Source organism: Scyliorhinus canicula, chromosome 3 (assembly GCF_902713615.1).
Source record: "Scyliorhinus canicula chromosome 3, sScyCan1.1, whole genome shotgun sequence".
Taxonomy (NCBI): domain Eukaryota; kingdom Metazoa; phylum Chordata; class Chondrichthyes; order Carcharhiniformes; family Scyliorhinidae; genus Scyliorhinus; species Scyliorhinus canicula.
In genome coordinates, this window is record NC_052148.1 from 180,882,901 (window position 1) to 180,903,025 (window position 20,125).

The 20,125-nt window shown below is 45.5% G+C and overlaps 1 protein-coding gene across 3 annotated transcripts in view; it reads right to left on the reverse strand.

The window, feature by feature from the left end:
• The window catches only part of pde5ab (phosphodiesterase 5A, cGMP-specific, b), a 143,671-nt gene that overhangs the window by 62,348 nt on the left and 61,198 nt on the right, over nucleotides 1-20,125 (reverse strand). For all 3 annotated transcript variants that reach the window (XM_038791842.1, XM_038791841.1, XM_038791843.1), the window contains exons 4-7: nucleotides 19,154-19,225; nucleotides 15,441-15,530; nucleotides 11,542-11,679; nucleotides 2,055-2,122 (exon numbers count right to left, since the gene is read on the reverse strand). In XM_038791842.1, the coding sequence (XP_038647770.1) occupies nucleotides 2,055-2,122; nucleotides 11,542-11,679; nucleotides 15,441-15,530; nucleotides 19,154-19,225 (368 nt within the window). The remainder of the gene's footprint in view (nucleotides 1-2,054; nucleotides 2,123-11,541; nucleotides 11,680-15,440; nucleotides 15,531-19,153; nucleotides 19,226-20,125) is intronic.

Consider the following 20,125-nt stretch of genomic DNA (forward strand, 5'->3'; position numbering starts at 1 on the left):
TGGTCATCGTTAGAATTTTTTAATTCCAGATTTTTAATGAATACAAATTTCACCATCTGCAGTGGTGGGATTTTAAAAAATAAATAAATTTAGAGTACCCAATTAATTTTTTCCAATTAAGGGGCAATTCAGCGTGTCCAATCCACCTAGCCTGTACATCTTTGGGTTGTGGGGACAAAACCCACGCAAACACGGGGAGAATGTGCAAACACCACACAGGCAGTGACCCAGAGCCAGGATTGAACCTGGGACCTTGGTGCTGTGAGACTGCAGTGTTACCCTCTGCACCAACGTGCTGCCCCTCCACCATGCTGCCCCTCCACCATGCTGCCCCTCCACCGTGCTGCCCCTCCACCGTGCTGCCCCTTTGGTGGGATTTGAACCTGGGTCCCAGAGCATTACTATGGATCTCTGGTTTGCTAGTTCAGTGACAACACCGCTAAGCCAACGCCTCCCCTTCATGGGTTGTTCACCAGAGGCTCTGGCGTTCACAACAGCACTGTTGGCAGCTGCAAAATGTAGGAATCTCTCGCGCCTGACATCAGTGTACGGGTTGCATGATCTGCTGTCTGCCACTGTTCCAGGCAGAAAGACTCAAGCAATTTTAAAAGAAATCTGCTCCTGGGTCAGCGTGCTGACGTCAGGAGGAGACGTTCTGCCTGGCTGAGCTCCGGGCCTGTGCAGTGCTGAGGGGGATGGCCGACATTCTGAAAGTCAGTCATGGCCGGCATTTTTAAAAGCCGGTTGCGCCTTTGGGAACTTCTTCCTGTGATCTGCAATGCCGCATGGCCACGTGATCCTCACGACACTTGCCCACGACCCACCCCGTGGGTCGTGACCCTGAGTTGAAAATGACTGGTGTAGGTAACTAGGAGCAGAGTGGCAGTCTGACTGTGAATCCTGCTTCACAGAAGATTCAGTTCAATTATATGATGGCAGTGCAGATGATGTGCTACAGCTGGAGCATGTGGGAACTGGTGGATGGAGATGAGGAGGAATTTTTTCTCTGTCTTCTAAAGAATGCTGTGTAAGTAATGGACCAGGGCATTGCTTACTCCTGGGGAATCAGCATTGTATGCGTAGTGCTAGCATTGCATGCATGAATTTCTTCAATAAAGCTTTTATTTTATTTTTTAATGGTCTGAAGCCAGACAGCTGTTAAACTATGGCTGCATCCCTGAAAATGTTTTTAAAAACTTACTTTGGATTGGTTCCTAATGAACCCACAAGACCTTTAGCTAGCTTTTTAACAGCAGTGAACCTGTTTCACAGCCTGTTGAATGGCACACACTTCCCCCCACTACCGGGAGAATGGTGGAGGGTGGAAATTGGGATGTTACTTGTGGTCACTTGTCTTTGCGGCCATTATTTTTCCCTCAACTCGCCTCCATTTGGACTCAATCGGGTGCAGGAAATTCTGGCCCATTGTGTTAGTGTCAATTCACATGACCACCACTTCATTGCAAGCATGGATGAATTGTCTCCTGAACCAACTTGTTTCAATGGTTCTCAGTAATAATCAGCTTGATGGCGTCAACTTTATAAATTTGCAACAACATAAATCCACTCACCCTGGGAAGCTTGGGATGAAATAGTTACACCTGAACTGCTTTTTCATTCTCTGTTCTTTATTTTTTTAAATGATGGGTTTTTGAATGTCCTTTCCACTTGTACTCCATGGAATTAGCATGATGAAAATAATCAGCTAAAGAAGTTGGTGAGGACTGCCAAACCTTCTTTAAAAATTTTATAAATACTAATGCAGAGCCTAGTTTGACACTCACTGGGGATTTCTCTGCTTGCTTCAAAACATGTCAAGTAACCTGTTGCAGACACTGGGAATAATCTGGTACAATAACAAAATGTTCTTATTGTTTCCTTTCATGAGTTTCTCTAGGGCTTTTTCTGAATAAAATAAATTAGATTTAAGCTTTAACTGCAGCTTTGATGCTAGAATAAAAGCTCTGCGGTTAATTATTGTTAAAGCAAATATCATCATTTCTAATTCAGTTTCCGTGCTTCATAGATGGATGATTAATGAGATAGTCTTTTACCTCCTCTGGAACTCTGCCAGATCTTCCAGCTCTGCGGAATTCATGTGAAAGACACTGCAAAATGAATCCTGAAAACGCAATTAAATTGCAGAATTTATTTTCAATGCAGTGAAGAGATAATTCTGTCAAAGGAGCAAGTGTTACCGGGATGTGAAACCAAACACCTTTTAAAGATCTATCTAATCAAGCCCCAACCACCCAGGGTAAACTCACTCTCCTTTCATTCCAGTTTAAAGCTTTGAGGGAAGGAGACTGTTCAAAAACCATCCCTGGGGGAAACAAACGTCAGAACAGTGGATGAACAATTCCCTTAATTCATATTACACGAGGGAGAATTTTTCACAGAGCATGGTGGCGCAGTGGTTAGCATTGCTGCCTCACGGCGCCGAGGTCCCAGGTTCGATCCCGGCTCTGGGTCACTGTCCGTGTGGAGTTTGCACATTCTCCCCGTGTTTGCGTGGATTTCGCCCCCACAACTCAAAGATGTGCAGGGTAGGTTGATTGGCCGTGCTAAATTGCCCCTTAATTGGAAAAAATGATTTGGATACTCTAAATTTATTTTAAAAAATAAAGACACATTAATATATTTATCACAAACTGTCTTCAAAAATAAGAAGAACAATCAAATAAACCAATATGAAGGCATAGTGCCGCAAAAATATCATGATAGGATTAAAGAGGGGACTATATTATAGGGACAGTTTAGCTCATTTGATGTGGAGATGCCGCTGTTGGACTGGGGTGAGCACAGTAAGAAGTCATCAGTAAGTTCACCTGAGGAAGGAGCAGTGCTCCGAAAGCTGGTGTTTGAAACAAACCTGTTGTACTTTAACCTGGTGTTGTAAGACTTCTTACTAGCTCACTTGGTTAGACAGCTGGTTCATGATGCAGGGTGAGGTGTACAGCACAGGTCAATCCCCATACCAGCTGAGTTATTCATGAAGTCTTGTCTCTTGCCTGAGGTGAGGTGATCCTCAGGTTCAATCACCACCAGTCAGCTTCCCCCACTCAAAGGGGGAACCTCTGATCATCTGGGAATATTGTGACTTTATCTTTAGCTATATTATAGATTCATGAAACAGAAGCTGTTAAGTGTTTTGATCCAGTCCTACTATTATCACAATGCTCACATACCAATTTACCTGATAAATTCATCTTGATTTACTACTAGACCCACTCTGGGCTTGGTATTCATGTATTGTGAAAACATTGGACGCGATTCAACTAAGTGGGAAGAAAGTCCCATAGCGAGTATGTTTAGCTGCGTGCTTCCCGGGGCTCGCAGTGATAAGAAATACATGGTTTTACAACGCCACTCACGTTAAATAAGGGGCCTCAGTGGCGAACATGCGGCCGAGGCCGCACATAATCCCGTTTTCTACACTGAAGAGCTTCGCTCACTGGATCTCCAAGGGGTCCGATGTGATCATCGACTTCCCGCACTCCCGCAAGCCCAAACGCACTATGCGACAGGTCCTGCCCCCCCCCCCCCCCCCACCCCCCCCCCCCCCCCCCCCCCCCCCCCCCCCCCCCCCCCCCCCCCCCCCCCCCCCCCCCCACACCCACACAGGGCAACCCCGGCCTGATCGTCAGCGCACAAAAAATGCCACCTTGGCATTCAGGCAGTGCTACCTGGGTGCCAGCCTGGCAGTACCAGTGCCCAGGTGGCACCAGCAGTGCCAGGGTACCACCCTGACCAAAGGGCATGCACCTGGGCCTTTGTTCCCCCGAGAGATCCCCACAAGTGCCGTTTCACCTGGTCCTGTTTGTAGAGACCAGTGCTGAATGGGGCTCGCCCAAGGTCTCCAAGGCAAAGAGGATAGATACCATGCCTCAGTTACCCCAGGAAACTGCACATTAGTGTGAGACTAGCTGTCTCGCTCTAATATGCAGATTTGCTAAAGAGTGATCCCGCCAATGCAACGTCTTGCAAGATCGCTTTAGATCTCGCGAGGCTTTGCTGGCAGGGTAGATACCGGGAGTAGGGTCGCCCGGCCTATTTCCGGCCATGCTGCACCACGATGAGCCGCTTTTCGGGCGCAGCGTGGCTATTGGAGCGCACCCACTATTCGTGTTTGTATTACACTGGGCTAAATCGCTGGCTTTTAAAGCAGACCAAGCAGGCCAGCAGCATGGTTCAATTCCCATACCAGCCTCCCCGGACAGGCGCCGGAATGTGGCGACTAGGGGCTTTTCACAGTAACTTCATTGAAGCCTACTCGTGACAATAAGCGATTTTCATTTTTTTTTCAAAATCATTTTTTTCTGCGGATTAGTTGAAAATATTATCAATTTTCAGAGAATCACAGAATATTACAGTGCAGAAAAGGCCCTTCGGCCCATCGAGTCTGCACCAATGCATGAAATTCCCTGACCTGCCCACCTAATCCCATTTGCCAGCACTTGGCCCATAGCCTTGAATGTTACGACCTGCCAAGTATTCATCCAGGTACTTTTGAAAGGATGTGAGTCAACCCACCTCTACCACCCTCCCAGGCAGTGCATTCTAGACCGTCACCGCCCTCTGGCTAAAAAGGTGTATCCTCAAATCCCCCCTAAAACTCCCACCCCTCACTTTGAACTTGTGTCTCCTCGTAGCTCACCCTTCAATAAGGGGAACAGCTGCTCCCTATCCACCCTGTCCATGGCCCTCATAATCTTGCAAACCTTGATCGGGTCACCCCTCGGTCTTCTCTGCTTCAGAGAAAACAACCCAAGCCTATCCAACCTCTCTTTATAACTTGAATATTCCATCCCAGTCAACATGCTGGTGAATCACCTCTGCACCTCCTCCAGTGCAATTACATCCTTCCTATAATGTGGTGACCAGAATTGCACATAGTACTCCAGCTGTGGCCTCAACAAAGCTCCATCATGACCTCCCTGCTTTTGTAATCCAGGCCCCAGATGCCTTTTTCACCACCCTATTAACCTGCCCTTCTGCCTGTTATAATAGCATAATGTCTGTTAATTTAGTAATCTTTATTGTCACAAGTAGGCTTACATTAACACTGCATGAAGTTACTGTGAAAAGCCCCGAGTTGCCATATTCCGTCGCATGTTCGGGTACACTGAGGGAGAATTCAGAATGTCCAAATTACCGAACAGCACGTCTTGCAGGACTTGTGGGAGAAAACCGGAGGAAACCCACGCAGACACAAGGAGAACGTGCAGACTCCGCACAGAGAGTGATCCAAGTTGGGAATCGAACCTGGGACCCTGGCGCAGTGAAACAACCAGCTAACCACTGTGCTACTCTGCCAAAGAATTTCTTAGGGCCATGCCAACCTGTTTGTTGCTAATAAAGTAGATCACAATTCCCATTCCTTTGTATCCATCTGTTCTATAAGAATTTCATAAACTATGTCAGGCCTCCATTTAAGACAGGACAGTTCATTGTTCCATGATTAGCCATGACATGACTGTATGACTGGAGAGGCTCGATGGGCAGTTAATCTTTTCCTGGTTGTTATTTTGTAGGCCTTTCTGAATACATTGGTACAATTATCAATGTATGAGTGTACCCCAGCATTGTAGATAAAGGGTCTTTTGCTCCAGCAAAATATTTCAATCTGAGTCTTCAAGCAATTCTCAAATTCTGCAAGACTATTTTTTCATAATGCTAAATAGCAATGATAGTTTTGGGCTACCTTGTCAACACCAGTATTTTCCAGCTGACTTCTGCTAAAATCTGCTTTGTTCTGTGTATCTTCTATTATTCTCTGAGCTGTTTTTGTTCCATGCCTACTTTGACTGCATGAAATACCACAAATTTCCAAGGAAAGCAGGTTGACCATAAGGAATTTATGGCAATACTCTTTAGTCCCTATCCACCAGCCTCCACGGGGATGGGGGTGGGGGTAGGGAAGGGGAGGGTGAATGTCTGCCCTCATAGGCAGCCTGACCAACTTACAAATGGCAAGTATATCTTCCTCAGATAAGGAGACCAAAACTGTACTCAATTCTCCAGGGGCGGAATTCTCTGCAAGGCCCGACGCTGTCGTGAAACCCGGAGAGGTTTCACCCGCCAGTGAACCTGCTCTGGTGGGTCAGTTCTGGTAGGACTGCAAGATTCCACTAGCAGGGAAGGCTAGAAAATCACACCCTAAGTTTTCCATCTCAATTGTCATACTTTCAGGGAAGGTGATGAGGCGATGAGGGGGTCTTTTTCAGGATGGCAGCAGGTGACTAGTGGTGTGCCTCAGGGGTCGGTGCTGTCACCACAGCTTTTCACAATATACATTAATGATCCAGAAGCAGGAACTGGAGGCACAAAGGCCTCCCCTACCCGGCGGGGAGGGGGGTCCCGGCGTGTCAAAGTGGTGTGAACCACTCCGGCTCGGGCCGCCCCAAAGGTGCGCAATTCTCCGCACCTTTAGGGGCCAAGCTCTCACATTGAGGTGCTAGGCCCGCGCCGGAGCGGTTCCCACTCCGCCGGCTGGCGTGAACGGCCTTTGGCGCCACGGCAGCCGGGGCCGAAAGGACTTCGCCGGCCGGCGTAATTCCGCGCATGCGCCAGAGCATCGGCGGCTGCTGATGTCATACTGGCGGAGGGGGTCTCTTCCGCCTCTGCCATGGAGGCCATGGTGAAAGCCATAGCGGAGGCGGAAGATAAAGAGTGCCCCACGGCACAGGCCCGCCCGCCGATCGGTGGGCCCCGATCGTGGGCCATGCCACCGTGGGGGACCACCGGGGTTAGATCGCCCCGTGCCCCCCGCCAGGACCCCGGAGCCCGCCCTCGCCGCCAATCCCGCCGGTCAGGTAGGTGTTTTGATTCCCGTCGGTGGGAGAGGCCTGTCAGCAGCGGGACTTTGGCCCATTGCGGGCTGGAGAATCGCCGCAGGGGGCCCCCCGACCGCCGCGATTCCCGCCCCTGACGAATCTCGGGGGGCGGCGAATTCGGGACACGGCGGGGGTGGGATTGACGCCGGCCCCAGGTGATTCTCCAACCCCTCCGGGGGTCGGAGAATCCCGCCCAAGATTTGTAAAGGGACAGGTAGTATTGACGAAGCAGGTGGTCTGCAGAAGGTCTTGGACAGACTACGACAGAGGGCAAAGAGGTGGCAGATGAAATACAATGTGGAAAAGTGTGAGGTCATGCACTTTGGAAGGAGGAATTTAGGCACAGACTATTTTCTGAATGGGGAAATGCTTAGGAAATCAGAAGCATAAAGGGACTTGGGAGTCCTTGTTCACGATTCTCTTAAGTTTAATGTGCAGGTTCAGTCGGCAGTTAGGAAGGTAAATGCAATGTTAGCATTCATGTCAAGAGGGTTAGAATACAAGACCAGGGATGTACTTCTGAGGCTGTGTAAGGTATAATGAGTATTGTGAGCAGTTTTGGGCCCCGTATCTAAGGAAAGATATGCTGGCTTTGGAAAGGGTCCAGAGGGGGTTCACAAGAATGATTCCTGGAATGAAGAGCTTGTCGTATGAGAAACGGTTGCGGACTCTGGGTCTGTACTCGTTGGGGTTTAGAAGGATGAGGGGGGATCTTAATGAAACTTACAGGATACTGCGAGGCCTGGATAGAGTGGACTTGGAGAGGATGTTTCCACTTGTCGGAAAAACTAGGACCAGAGGACACCATCTCAGACTAAAGGGACGATCCTTTAAAACAGAGGTGAGGAGGAATTTCTTCAGCCAGAAGTTGGTGAATCTGTAGAACTCTTTGCCGCGGAAGGCTGTGGAGGACAAATCACTGAGTGTCTTTGAGACAGAGATAGATAGGTTCTTGATTAATAAGGGGATCAGGGGTAAAGGGGAGAAGGCATGAGAATGGGGATGAGAAAAATATCAGCCATGATTGAATGGCGGAGCAGACTCGATGGGCCGAGTGGCCTAATTCTGCTTTTATGTCTTATGGTCTTATGGTTTCCAAGTCTGGAAAAGAAATAAATAGAAAAGGATCCATTCTGGGACTTGTGGCATGTGCCTTCCTGTATTTAGTTCCATGTGCACACAAACCAAAATTGCTTGTTCTGTTTCATGAAGTGAGGATATACTGTTCAAAAATGCAGTTATATTACTCTTAAGATTGTCACAGCTGCTGCCTGGTTTGGAGATTTTTAAAATGTATTCCTTCATAGGATGCAAGTGTCAGTGGCAAGGCCAACATTTGTTGCCCATCCCTAATTGCCCTTGAACGGAGTGGCTTGCCAGGCCATTGTAGAGGACAGTTAAGAGTCAACCACATATCTGTGGGTCTGGAGTCACATGTAGGCCAGACCAGGTAAGGACACCGGATTTCCTTCCTTAAAGAATATTACCGAACCAGGTGGATTGTTATGATAAGCACCGAGAATTTTATGGTCACCGTTATTGAGACTAGCTTTCAATTCCCAATTTTGAAAAAGCTGAATGTACATTCCACCTGTGGCCATGGTGGGGTTGAACCCATGTCCCCAGGACATAAGCCTGGGCCTGTGGATTACTGGTCTAGTGATATTATCACTGTGACACTGTCTCCGATAGGTTAACCTCTGTTTTGTATTGCTCTGAAACATACCTTTAGCTGGATGAGAAGGGAGTTTTAATAATGGGAAATGAGGAAATGGCTGAGGAACTGAACAGGTTTTTTGGGTCGGTCTTCACAGTGGAAGACACAAATAACATGCCAGTGACTGATAGAAATGAGGCTATGACAGGTGAGGACCTTGAGACGATTGTTATCACTAAGGAGGGAGTGATGGGCAAGCTATTGGGGCTAAAGGTAGACAAGTCTCCTGGCCCTGATGGAATGCATCCCAGAGTGCTAAAAGAGATGGCTAGGGAAATTGCAGATGCATTAGTGATAATTTACCGAAATTCACTAGACTCTGGGGTGGTCCCGGTGGATTGGAAATTAGCAAACGTGACGCCACTGTTTAAAAAAGGAGGTAGGCAGAAAGCAGGAAATTATAGGCCAGTGAGTTTAACTTCGGTAATAGGGAAGATGCTGGAATCTATCATCAAGGAAGAAATTGCGAGGCATCTGGATAGAAATTGTCCCATTGGGCAGACGCAGCATGGGTTCGTAAAAGGCAGGTCGTGCCTAACTAATTTAGTGGAATTTTTTGAGGACATTACCAGTGCAGTAGATAACGGGGAGCCGATGGATGTGGTATATCTGGATTTCCAGAAAGCCTTTGACAAGGTGCCACACAAAAGGTTGCTGCATAAGATAAAGATGCATGGCATTAAGGGTAAAGTAGTAGCATGGATAGAGGATTGGTTAATTAATAGAAAGCAAAGAGTTGGGATAAATGGGTGTTTCTCTGGTTGGCAATCAGTAGCTAGTGGTGTCCCTCAGGGATCCGTGTTGGGCCCACAATTGTTCACAATTTACATTGATGATTTGGAGTTGGGGACCAAGGGCAATGTGTCCAAGTTTGCAGATGACACTAAGATGAGTGGTAAAGCGAAAAGTGCAGGGGATACTGGAAGTCTGCAGAGGGATTTGGATAGGTTAAGTGAATGGGCTCGGGTCTGGCAGATGGAATACAATGTTGACAAATGTGAGGTTATCCATTTTGGTAGGAATAACAGCAAACGGGATTATTATTTAAACGATAAAATATTAAAGCATGCCGCTGTTCAGAGAGACTTGGGTGTGCTAGTGCATGAGTCACAGAAGGTTGGTTTACAAGTGCAACAGGTGATTAAGAAGGCAAATGGAATTTTGTCCTTCATTGCTAGAGGGATGGAGTTTAAGACTAGGGAGGTTATGTTGCAATTGTATAAGGTGTTAGTGCGGCCACACCTGGAGTATTGTGTTCAGTTTTGGTCTCCTTACTTGAGAAAGGACGTACTGGCGCTGGAGGGTGTGCAGAGGAGATTCACTAGGTTAATCCCAGAGCTGAAGGGGTTGGATTATGAGGAGAGGTTGAGTAGACTGGGACTGTACTCGTTGGAATTTAGAAGGATGAGGGGGGATCTTATAGAAACATTTAAATTTATGAAGGGAATAGATAGGATAGATGCGGGCAGGTTGTTTCCACTGGCGGGTGACAGCAGAACTAGGGGGCATAGCCTCAAAATAAGGGGAAGTAGATTTAGAACTGAGTTTAGGAGGAACTTCTTCACCCAAAGGGTTGTGAATCTATGGAATTCCTTGCCCAGTGAAGCAGTTGAGGCTCCTTCATTACATGTTTTTAAGGTAAAGATAGATAGTTTTTTGAAGAATAAAGGGATTAAGGGTTATGGTGTTCGGGCCGGAAAGTGGAGCTGAGTCCACAAAAGATCAGCCATGATCTCATTGAATGGCGGAGCAGGCTCGAGGGGCCAGATGGCCTACTCCTGCTCCTAGTTCTTATGTTCTTATGTTCTTATGTTGATTATTTTATATATTCACTCCTTGTTGCTTATCAGACTAGCACAGATACCATTGAAAAGGTCTGAATATGCAATACTGAAAAGTAGTCTCACAGACAATAAATGAAGGAGGCTGGTATCAGGGATTTGAGGAGACCACAGTATGAATTGCCAAAAGGAAGGTTAAATGAATAATGAAAAGATTGCCTGAGGCAATGGGCTTTTTATTAACTGCTTGTATTTAAATTTACAAAGCCGTTCCAATTGATTCCTGGGGGCATATGTCTAAAAAAAGCTGTTTATTGCCTTATCAACTATAAACTATAAGATTAACCTAATTGGAAATGTATGTAAAACATATAAAGAAATAGGGTGAAAGGGTGATTCACTTCAGAGCGAGTGAGGAAATGTTCTTCCTATCAGTGAGACTCTGGCCAGATTTTTACAAGCTCAGGGCTTTCACAGGACTAAAACCAGAAACACGTCTGCTGGTGCTCTGCAGCACTGACTGCCAGAGTAAGGCAGGTTAAGGAGATGGTTCTCCGTTCGAATAGGGCTGGCAGGCACCTGTACCTTCACAGGACCTCATCAATCCAAAGTACTGGAAAATCCAACATTACTGCCGGATCTGGGGGCTGGAGGTGTGAGTGGGATGATTCCACCTTCCCCCCACCACAATCCTCCATCCCCAACACCTTCCTAGAAATACTAAAAATAATCTTTTTGTAAGGGGGTTGCGGTTTCATAAATTAAACTGAAACTCCTTTAGGGTCTTAGACATGATCTCATTATGTTCCCCCAACCCCCTCAAAAGTAAACCCATTTTTGCCCTTCAGATGTCTGTCACCTCTCTCATTCAGCACACCAACCATGAGGCTTAGGGGGCAGAAACATATGGAATCCAAACTCCACCTGCTCCTGGTGCACCAGAGAGCTAGATTCTGTCCTTTGCGGAATCTTGCCTTTGCCCAAATTCTCATATAGAGTCATGAAAATTTATCTAGACCCTGAGAGACTTTGTGATCAGAAAGAACATAAGAAGCAAGAGCAGGCCTCAAGCCCTCAAGTCTAGGAAACCTCCGTCAAAGGTTCCATGGGAAACTACTCGTGCAGCTGAGGAATTTTGCACGCCCCCACCCATCTCCACATCTCTGACAGGCCTGGGCCAATATATCAACCACATTCTAATACTCACAGAGGAATTGTTATCCACAATGAAGATGGTACAACTCTGAGCCTGCATAAATGATAGGATAGTTGCTGCAATCTTCTTCACAATTACTTCCAACGAGTGTTGCTCCTCAAATATCAGAGATGCAAGATCAAGTAGAACCTTGCAATAGAAAGCATTAACAATAAGTAAGTTCTGCATTGTTATTTCTCCACATTTATTAAAGTGACAAAAATTCAACAAGCCATTTTTTATAATAAAAAGGAAGCATCCAAAAGGTAATTTTTGACCAGTTTGCAATATTTTTATTCATTCATGGGACATGGGCATCACAGGCTGTGTCAACATTTATTGCCCATCCCTAATTGCCTTTGAGGGGGCAGTGAAGAGTCAATCACTTAACAGTCAACCACATTGGAGTCACATGTCGACCAGAGCAGGTAAAAAAGGCAAATTTCCTTTCTGAAGGACATGAGTGAACCAGATAGGTTTTTACAACAATCAACAATGGTTTCATGGTCAAAATTAGACTTTCAATTCTCACAGATTTTGATTGAATTTAAATTTCACCATCTGCAATAGTGGGATTTGAACCTGGGCCCCCAGAGAATTGCATTGAATTATCTGGTTTACTAGTTGAGTGACAAACCCACTACACCACCACCTCCCCTCACGTACAGAGTAAGAATATCTCTGGTAGATATGCATTGTGAATTTGAAAATGCATTCACAATTACATTTCCTCTGATTAGCATTTCCAGTGAAATTACAAACACATTGAAAATGAAAAAATTGGGTGGCACAGTGGTTAGCACCGCAGCCTCACCACGCCGAGGACCCGGATTCAATCTCGGCCCCGGGCCACTGGCTGTGTGGCGTTTGCACATTCTCCATGTGTTTGCATGGGTCTCACCCCCAGAACCCAAAGATGTGCAATGTAGGTGGGCAGCACGGTAGCACAAGTGATTAGCACTATGTCTTCACAGTGCCAGGGTCCCAGGTTTGATTCCCCACTGGGTCACTGTCTATGCGGAGTCTGCATGTTCTCCCCGTGTCTGCGGGGGTTTCCTCCCACAGTCCAGGGATGTGCAGGTTAGGTGGATTGGCCATGATAAATTGCCCTTAGTGACTAAAAAAGGTTAAGAGGCGTTATTGGGATAGGGTGGAAGTGAGGGATTAAGTGGGTCAGTGCAGACTCAATGGGTTGAATGGCCTTCTTCTGCACTGTATGTTCTATGATTGGCCATGCTAAATTGCCCCTTATTGGAAAAAAAATTTTAAAAGAGGAAAATTAAAAAATGTATTGTGTTGCGGTTGATATCAGAGAACTCCTTCAAGAATGTCATTACAATATTGAGAAGAGACATTTGAATGATTCTGTCCCTTTTACTTTTAGCTGCAACTGACTCACATGGTAAAAATCTTGCACTTTATTTATTAATTTTGAACCATCAGGATTGTTTGCTACTAATCGACTAATCTATAATGTTGAGAAGAAACATGTTCTCAATATTAGTGCCTTAAATCTGTAACCATGTTAACATTAATTTTTACGTAGGTAACGGGGTAATTTTGAACTTTGATGCCTGGACGGCAACCTGGCAGAGTGAACCACCCACTCACTGCAGAACATGCCCAATTTTCATTCCACGTATTTTAATTGAATGCCACCAACTTGACGAAATGATGATTTTTAGATATGGGCCTCATAATCATAGAAGGCTGTGGGCACCAATTGAGCAAGTTACTCATTTACAGCTGGTGTTCCAGAGAATGAATTGGCTGGTAGAAAGATAAATCAGGAGGTGTGGAGTGGGAGTAGAATTGCTGATCAAAGGGGAAGGGAGTACAGAGCAGCAGCAGCAGGCATTCTTGTGAAGTCCAGATGAGCACTAGATTCTAAAACTTACTGTTCTGGGCTCCTCTTTAGCTGTAGCACCAAGCAAAACTGGGCAGAGTGTGCACAGTGCACACTCCATTCAATTGTCTCCCAGAGTAGCATTTGGAGCTCTATACATATGATAGGAACCTGCCTTGCATTTTCAGTAAGTCTATAGATTGAAGCAGACTGGTTGGCCACTGATAGATGCCAACAGGTGGATGGGAAGTAGAAAGGGAATGAATTAAGTGTGAAAATAGATAAGTCCCCTGGGCCAGATGGGATTCATCCTACGATTCTTTGGGAAGCTAGGAAAGAGATTGCTGAGCTTTTGGCTTTGATCTTTATGTCATCATTGTCTACAGGAATAGTGCCAGAAGACTGGAGGATAGCAAATGTTGTCCCCTTGTTCAGGAAGGGCAGTAGAGACAACCCCGGTTACTATAGACCAGTGAGCCTTACTTCTTTTATGGGCAAAGTCTTGGAAAGGTTTATAAGAGATAGGATTTATAATCATCTAGAAAGGAATAATTTGATTAGCGATAGTCAACACGGTTTTGTGAAGGTTAGGTCGTGCCTCACAAACCTTATTGAGTTCTTTGAGAAGGTGACCAAACAGGTGGACGAGGGTAAAGCAGTTGATGTGGTGTATATGGATTTCAGTAAAGCGTTGGATAAGATTCCCCATGGCAGATTATTGTAGAAACTACGGAGGCATGGGATTCAGGGTGATTTAGCAGTTTGGATCAGAAATTGGCTAGCTGGAAGAAGTCAAAGGGTGGTGGTTGATGAGAAATGTTCAGCCTGGAGTCCAGTTACCACAAGGATCTGTTTTGGGGCCACTGCTGTTTGTCATTTTTATAAATGACCTGGAGGAGGGCGTAGAAGGATGGGTGAGTAAATTTGCAGATGACACTAAAGTTGGTGGAGTTGTGGGCAGTGCAGAAGGATGTTACAAGTTACAGAGGGACATAGATAAGCTGCAGAGAGTAGTAAGGGCATGGAATGCCCTGCCTGCAACAGTAGTGGACTCGCCAACATTAAGGACATTTAAATGGTCATTGGATAAACATATGGATGATAAGGGAATAGTGTAGATGGGCTTTAGATTCGTTTCACAAGTCGGCGCAACATTGAGGGCCGAAGGGTCTGTACTGCGCTGTAATGTTCTATGTTCTATGTTCTAAGCTCTCCCCTGTGAGAGCTCCTAAGTAGTGTTTTCTGCATATAATTTTAGCTCTGATATTTTTGTCTTTTCTTGCTCTGACGCTCATGGATCTTCATCAATATGAGAAATGGCAATGTGGGAGAAAAGAACAGTTTATTCTATATCCTGTACATCCATTTTGCACTCTGGTATTCTAATGTAATAACTTTACTGGTTACTGACACATTTTGCTGCACCTTTCAGCTCAAGTGTTTTGCTCTGCAAATTATTGAAAATGAAATGAAAATGCATGTTGATAATAACACAGTGAGGGAAACAGAGCATCTGTGACCTTGTGAACTATGGGTGGAACTTAAAGCAGTGCTGTCAAAGTTGGCAGTTTCACGAGATGAGTAGATGCACCCCTCCTGTCCTTGGAGAGAGGTAGGTTATGTTAAGGTCAACAAATTACTGCTCTCCGTTTCTCATTGAGTCTCTTCAGCTGAAGCTTGTTATTATTTTCTGTAGCCATGACCATGATGAATGGCGGAGGAGGCTCAGAGGGCTGAATGGCCACCTCCTGCTCCTATTTTCTTTGTGTTTTATGTTTCTAAAGGGTAACACCTCCTGTAAACAGGCGTAATGGAGGCAAGATAAATAGATAAAATAATCTGCAAAGCAACATCTAGACAGAATCCGACAGAGGAAAGTTTCATGGGTTACTATGCAGCCATGGTATATTTAGTGGAGAGTGTGAAATAGCACAGAAAATTGTGTGTGTGGGGGGGGGGAGGTTTGAGGATTCCCAGGGGTCTTCCACCATTCTCCCATCCCCAGTTCCCAAGCAATGTGTTAATGCTGGAATTCTGTGAGTATCATGTTTGCCCTTGGCAGTACCTGGTTGCGTCTGTTTTCAAGCAGTAAAGTCTCATACACTTTAGCTTTGTGAAGGACAATCCCGCAAAATGTCAAATAGGCAGCAAAATCCTGAAAAGAAATTACAATAATGATACTAAACAATGGAACTTAACATCCGCAAAATACAATTAGCATCAGTCTAATTTCTAATTTCTATCTTTTCCTTTGTTAAACTTAAAAATAAGTCAAATTAAGACTTGGACCACAAGGAGAATCAATTCACTCAGCAACTTAAACAGAAGAATAAAGCACAATAATTACTTTAAGAAAGCTCTAAACTCTAAATAATTAGCAACATATAGGGTATAATCAGTATTATTCAGGTGGTTAAGATGATAAGACTGTAGCCATGTGAGATGGCCACCTGCAAAGGGCCAACAGAATTGTGGCCAATCCAGGACTCAGACAGATACAGAGCTTCTGTGTATTTGAAACACAGGTAGCTAGACCTGATTGAAACCCCCGCTCGTTTGCATTTTAATGACCTGTTCCCCAGAACAATAGGACTTCAATCAAGAAACCAGTACAGCCACAGACTGATCGGCGCCACTCCCTTTACTCAGAGAGCCCAACTGCCAAGGTCAATGACCGCTAAGGACCGGCCAGTCACCAAGGCACCCGCCCCTTTATTGGCCGAAATCGAAGGCAGTGATCGAAGCCTGTCGAATTACTGGGTCTAAGATTAAGGACCGCCCCAAAGAGCGCGAAACCCTAGAGGGATAAAAAGAGACACAACCATGTGCTCAGACTCTTTTGAATACGGCCTTTGCAAGCCCAACTGCAGCATAACGACCAGACAGCCAAGTTCAAGACCAACGATCGCTACCTGACAGATGAGCTCAGCAGAGACAGAGCCACTTCTTCAAACCAGCCATGTGAGATCAAGATAAAGGCCTTATCCACTTGCACAGTACCGGTCGCCTGAAGTTGAGTATAGGTTATTGTAGCTGATAGGTGTAGTTTAACTTGCAGTATATTGTGATTGCAAGTCGAAGTAACCCTTGTGTGAATGGCCTCCTTCTGCACTGTATGTTCTATGTTCTTAATAGCCTAATAGAATCTTTTTTTATTGTCACAAGTAAGCTTACATTAACAATCTTGCTTTCTCCGCATAACCTTTGATCCCATTCGCCCCAAGTGCTATATTTAGCCACCTCTTGAATATATTCAATGTTTTAACATCAACTACTTCCTGTGGTAATGAATTCCACAGGCTCACCGCTCTTTGGGTGAACAAATGTCTCCTCATCTCTGTATATTTAAGACTCTAATCCCCTTTTTCCAACCCAAACCGACCTGTATATTTAGGTTAAACTTTCTCCAATAGTGTTTGGATCCTACAATTGTGCGAGGGGCATATTTACTCATTTAAATGTCACACATAAAAATAACAACCTCACATTTGAATCGCATTTTACTAAATCTCAATAACGTCCTGCTATATTACTCAGATAATAAGGTAGAATTTGCATGCAGTAGACCTAATAAAGAACAATTGAACAAGTCTGTTTTCTATCACGTATGTTAGTCAGGATACCAAAGGGTTGATTCCCTAATCGTGTGCTCCCAATGCCACATGGAACTCACATAAAGATGATCTCAGACAAGTTTGGTTGCCATTCCCTCTGAAAGCATTGCCCTCAGAAACAACTTGGAAGAACAACTCCCTGTTAGCATGTAAGGGATCAATAGTACCTACCTGAATCACTAAAACAAATAAACAGCACCGTAGTCATTTCATCCAAGAACAACATTGCAAAAAGGATAAGGGGCTGGATTCTCCCCTACCCGGCGGGGTGGGGGGTCCCGGGGGGATGGAGTGGCGTGAGCCACTCCGACGTCGGGCCGCCCCAAAGGTGCGGAATCCTCTGCACCTTTAGGGGCCACACCCTCACCTTGAGGGGCTAGGCCCGCGCCAGAGTGGTTGGCGCACGGCCGACCAGCGGGAAAGGCCTTTGGCGCCATGCCAGCCGGGGCCGAAAGGACTCCGCCGGCCGGCGGAAGTCCGCACATGCGTGGGAGCATCAGCGGCTACTGACGTCATCCCGTGCATGCGCAGGGGGGGTCATCTCCGCGTCAGCCATCGCGGAGGCTGATGCTCGACGCGGATTGGTGGGCCCCGATCGCGGCCCAGGCCACCGTGGGGACACCTCCCGGGGCCAGATCGCCCCGCGCTCCCCCCAGGACCCCGGAGCCCGCCCGCGCCATCAGTCCCGCCGGTAAGTGAGGTGGTGTGATTCACGCCGGCGGGACCGGTATAACAGCAGCGGAATTTCGACCCATCGCGGACCGGAGAATCGCTGGGGCGGGGGTCCGCCGGCCGGCGCAGTGCGATTCCCGCCCCGCCGAATATCCGGTGCCGGAGAATTCGGCGGCTGGTGGGGGCGGGATTTTCCCCGGCCCCCGGCGATTCTCCGACCCGGCGGGGGGTCGGAGAATCCAGCCCAAGAAGTGGGCTAACATTGGACAGGTCTTTCAAAGAACTGGCAGAGGCACTATATAGTGAGGAACCTCCTGCTGTGCTGTACATTACACCACTCACAATAATGCATTTTCTCAATAACGCTAGCTTACACTCTCTCTGCCAAAAGGCCATTGTGCTATTTGCTGAACTAATATAGACTAAAACAAAGTTTTGTCTGCCATTTAATGATTCACAATACGAATCACTCAGCTGATGTCGGAATGGCCATAGCAGTAAATAACCCATGGTTTAGCACAGTGGCTAAATAGCTGGCTTGTAAAGCAGACCAATGCCAGCAGCGTGGGTTCAATTCCTGTACCAGCCTCCCCGAACAGGTGCTGGAATATAGCAACTGGGGGCTTTTCACAGTAACTTCATTTGAAGCCTACTTAATGACAATAAGCGATTTTCATTTCATTTCATTATCAACATTCACTGTCTAGTCTCACACTCACAAATGTCCATTTGAGAAAAAACACTCGGTGCCCAACACCATTGTGGAGTTTTACCTCCGCACGATTCACTGCCTTCAACTGTGGGGGTTTAAGAGGAAAGGGGGAAAGAGAAAATAAACCCCAAGGTGAAACAGGCTTACTAACACCACAGAATTACTTTTGGAAACGTCGAAATGTACCACTGCTGTAACCACTTATCACCTAAACAAAGCAACTGGGACTTTACTGACAAGTATTATTCCAATGCTTTACAATTCTGTTTGAGTGACAGTCTCCTTTAAACCATTTCATTTGTTGGAAAAATAAAGTTAAAAATATAGGGAAACGTGAACATAAAATGAATAGTTGCATTGTATGATGCAACAAGAACAAATAATAGATTGGATGCATCAAATACTGGAACGGAACATTATACTTTTAAAATTCACATCAGATAAAAGTCAAGATTTTAAAAAATCCTTTCTACCTTTTAAATTAAAATTGCAAACATTTACTTCCTTTCCTTTACTTTCTGTTCTGCAGCGATATCAACAAAATTAATTGACATACCAAAAACCAAATCTTTCATGAATCAGCAAGTAATAAATGATCCCATTCTTGTGCTCATCCATAGTATTGATCATAATATTTACTGGAAGAAATCTAGAATTTAGAAATGGGTCATCTGCCCTGCTCCCTTCATTTACTATATTATATATTCTCATTCCTTCTCATTTAAACAAAACAGGGTGAGTTTCTCAATAAATAAATGAGGAATAACCTTTTTATTTTACCTTTTCATCTTTTTTGGTGAATACTCCATTTGTTCCACATTTCTTGTTGATTGCTTGGGCAACACCAACAACCTGTTAAGTCAGAAATGATAAATTAGAAAGTAGGTCAAGCTACATGCACTCAAGCTAAAGAAAGTTCATACCATTGTGTTTGGAAGTCTAAATTAACAAATGATACAAAGATGTTCATGAAAATGTATTAACTTTCCTGATTTCTAAGTATTGATTTTGTTTCATTTGAATTGTGGCAGAATTTATGCATCTGATATTCAGTAGGGCAGCACGGTAGCACAGTTGTTAGCGCAGTTGCTTCACAGCTCCACGGTCCCAGGTTCGATTCCCGGATTGGGTCACTGTCTGTGCGGAGTCTGCACATTCTCCCCGTGTCTGCGTGGGTTTCCTCCCGGTGATCCGGTTTCCTCCCACAGTTCCCAAAAGACATGCTGTTAGGTAATTGGACATTCTGAATTCTCCCTCAGTGTACCCGGAGTGTGGCGACTAGAGGATTTTCACAGTAACTTCATTGCAGTGTTAATGTAAGCCTACTTGCGACACTAATAAAGACTACTATTATTATTAGAAAAGGTAGAGAGGAGCAACCAACAAAGTTAAACTGGCTTAAATTTCAATTTTCCATTGAAGGTGATTGAAGCTCTTGCTGGATCTTCAACTAAAACCAGTCACGTTGCATCTAGGTAACTTATTAAGTATGGAAAAGTAGTAAGTCAGCTGTTCATTTATCTAGGGCAGAATTCTCCGCTCAGGAGGCTATGTTCTCCCGCCGAAGGTGAATCGCCTCTGGTTTGTGCTCAGACTGGGAGTGGAAATCCAGAGGCATTCACTATACCTAGCCATGCAAATTTATGAATGGCAGGGATTGCAAGGGACTCCGATGTGAATCCTGATATCAGACCGTTATTTTGAACGGCAGCCCGATAGCAAGATCTGGCCACTGGGCCCCCCCCCCTCGCA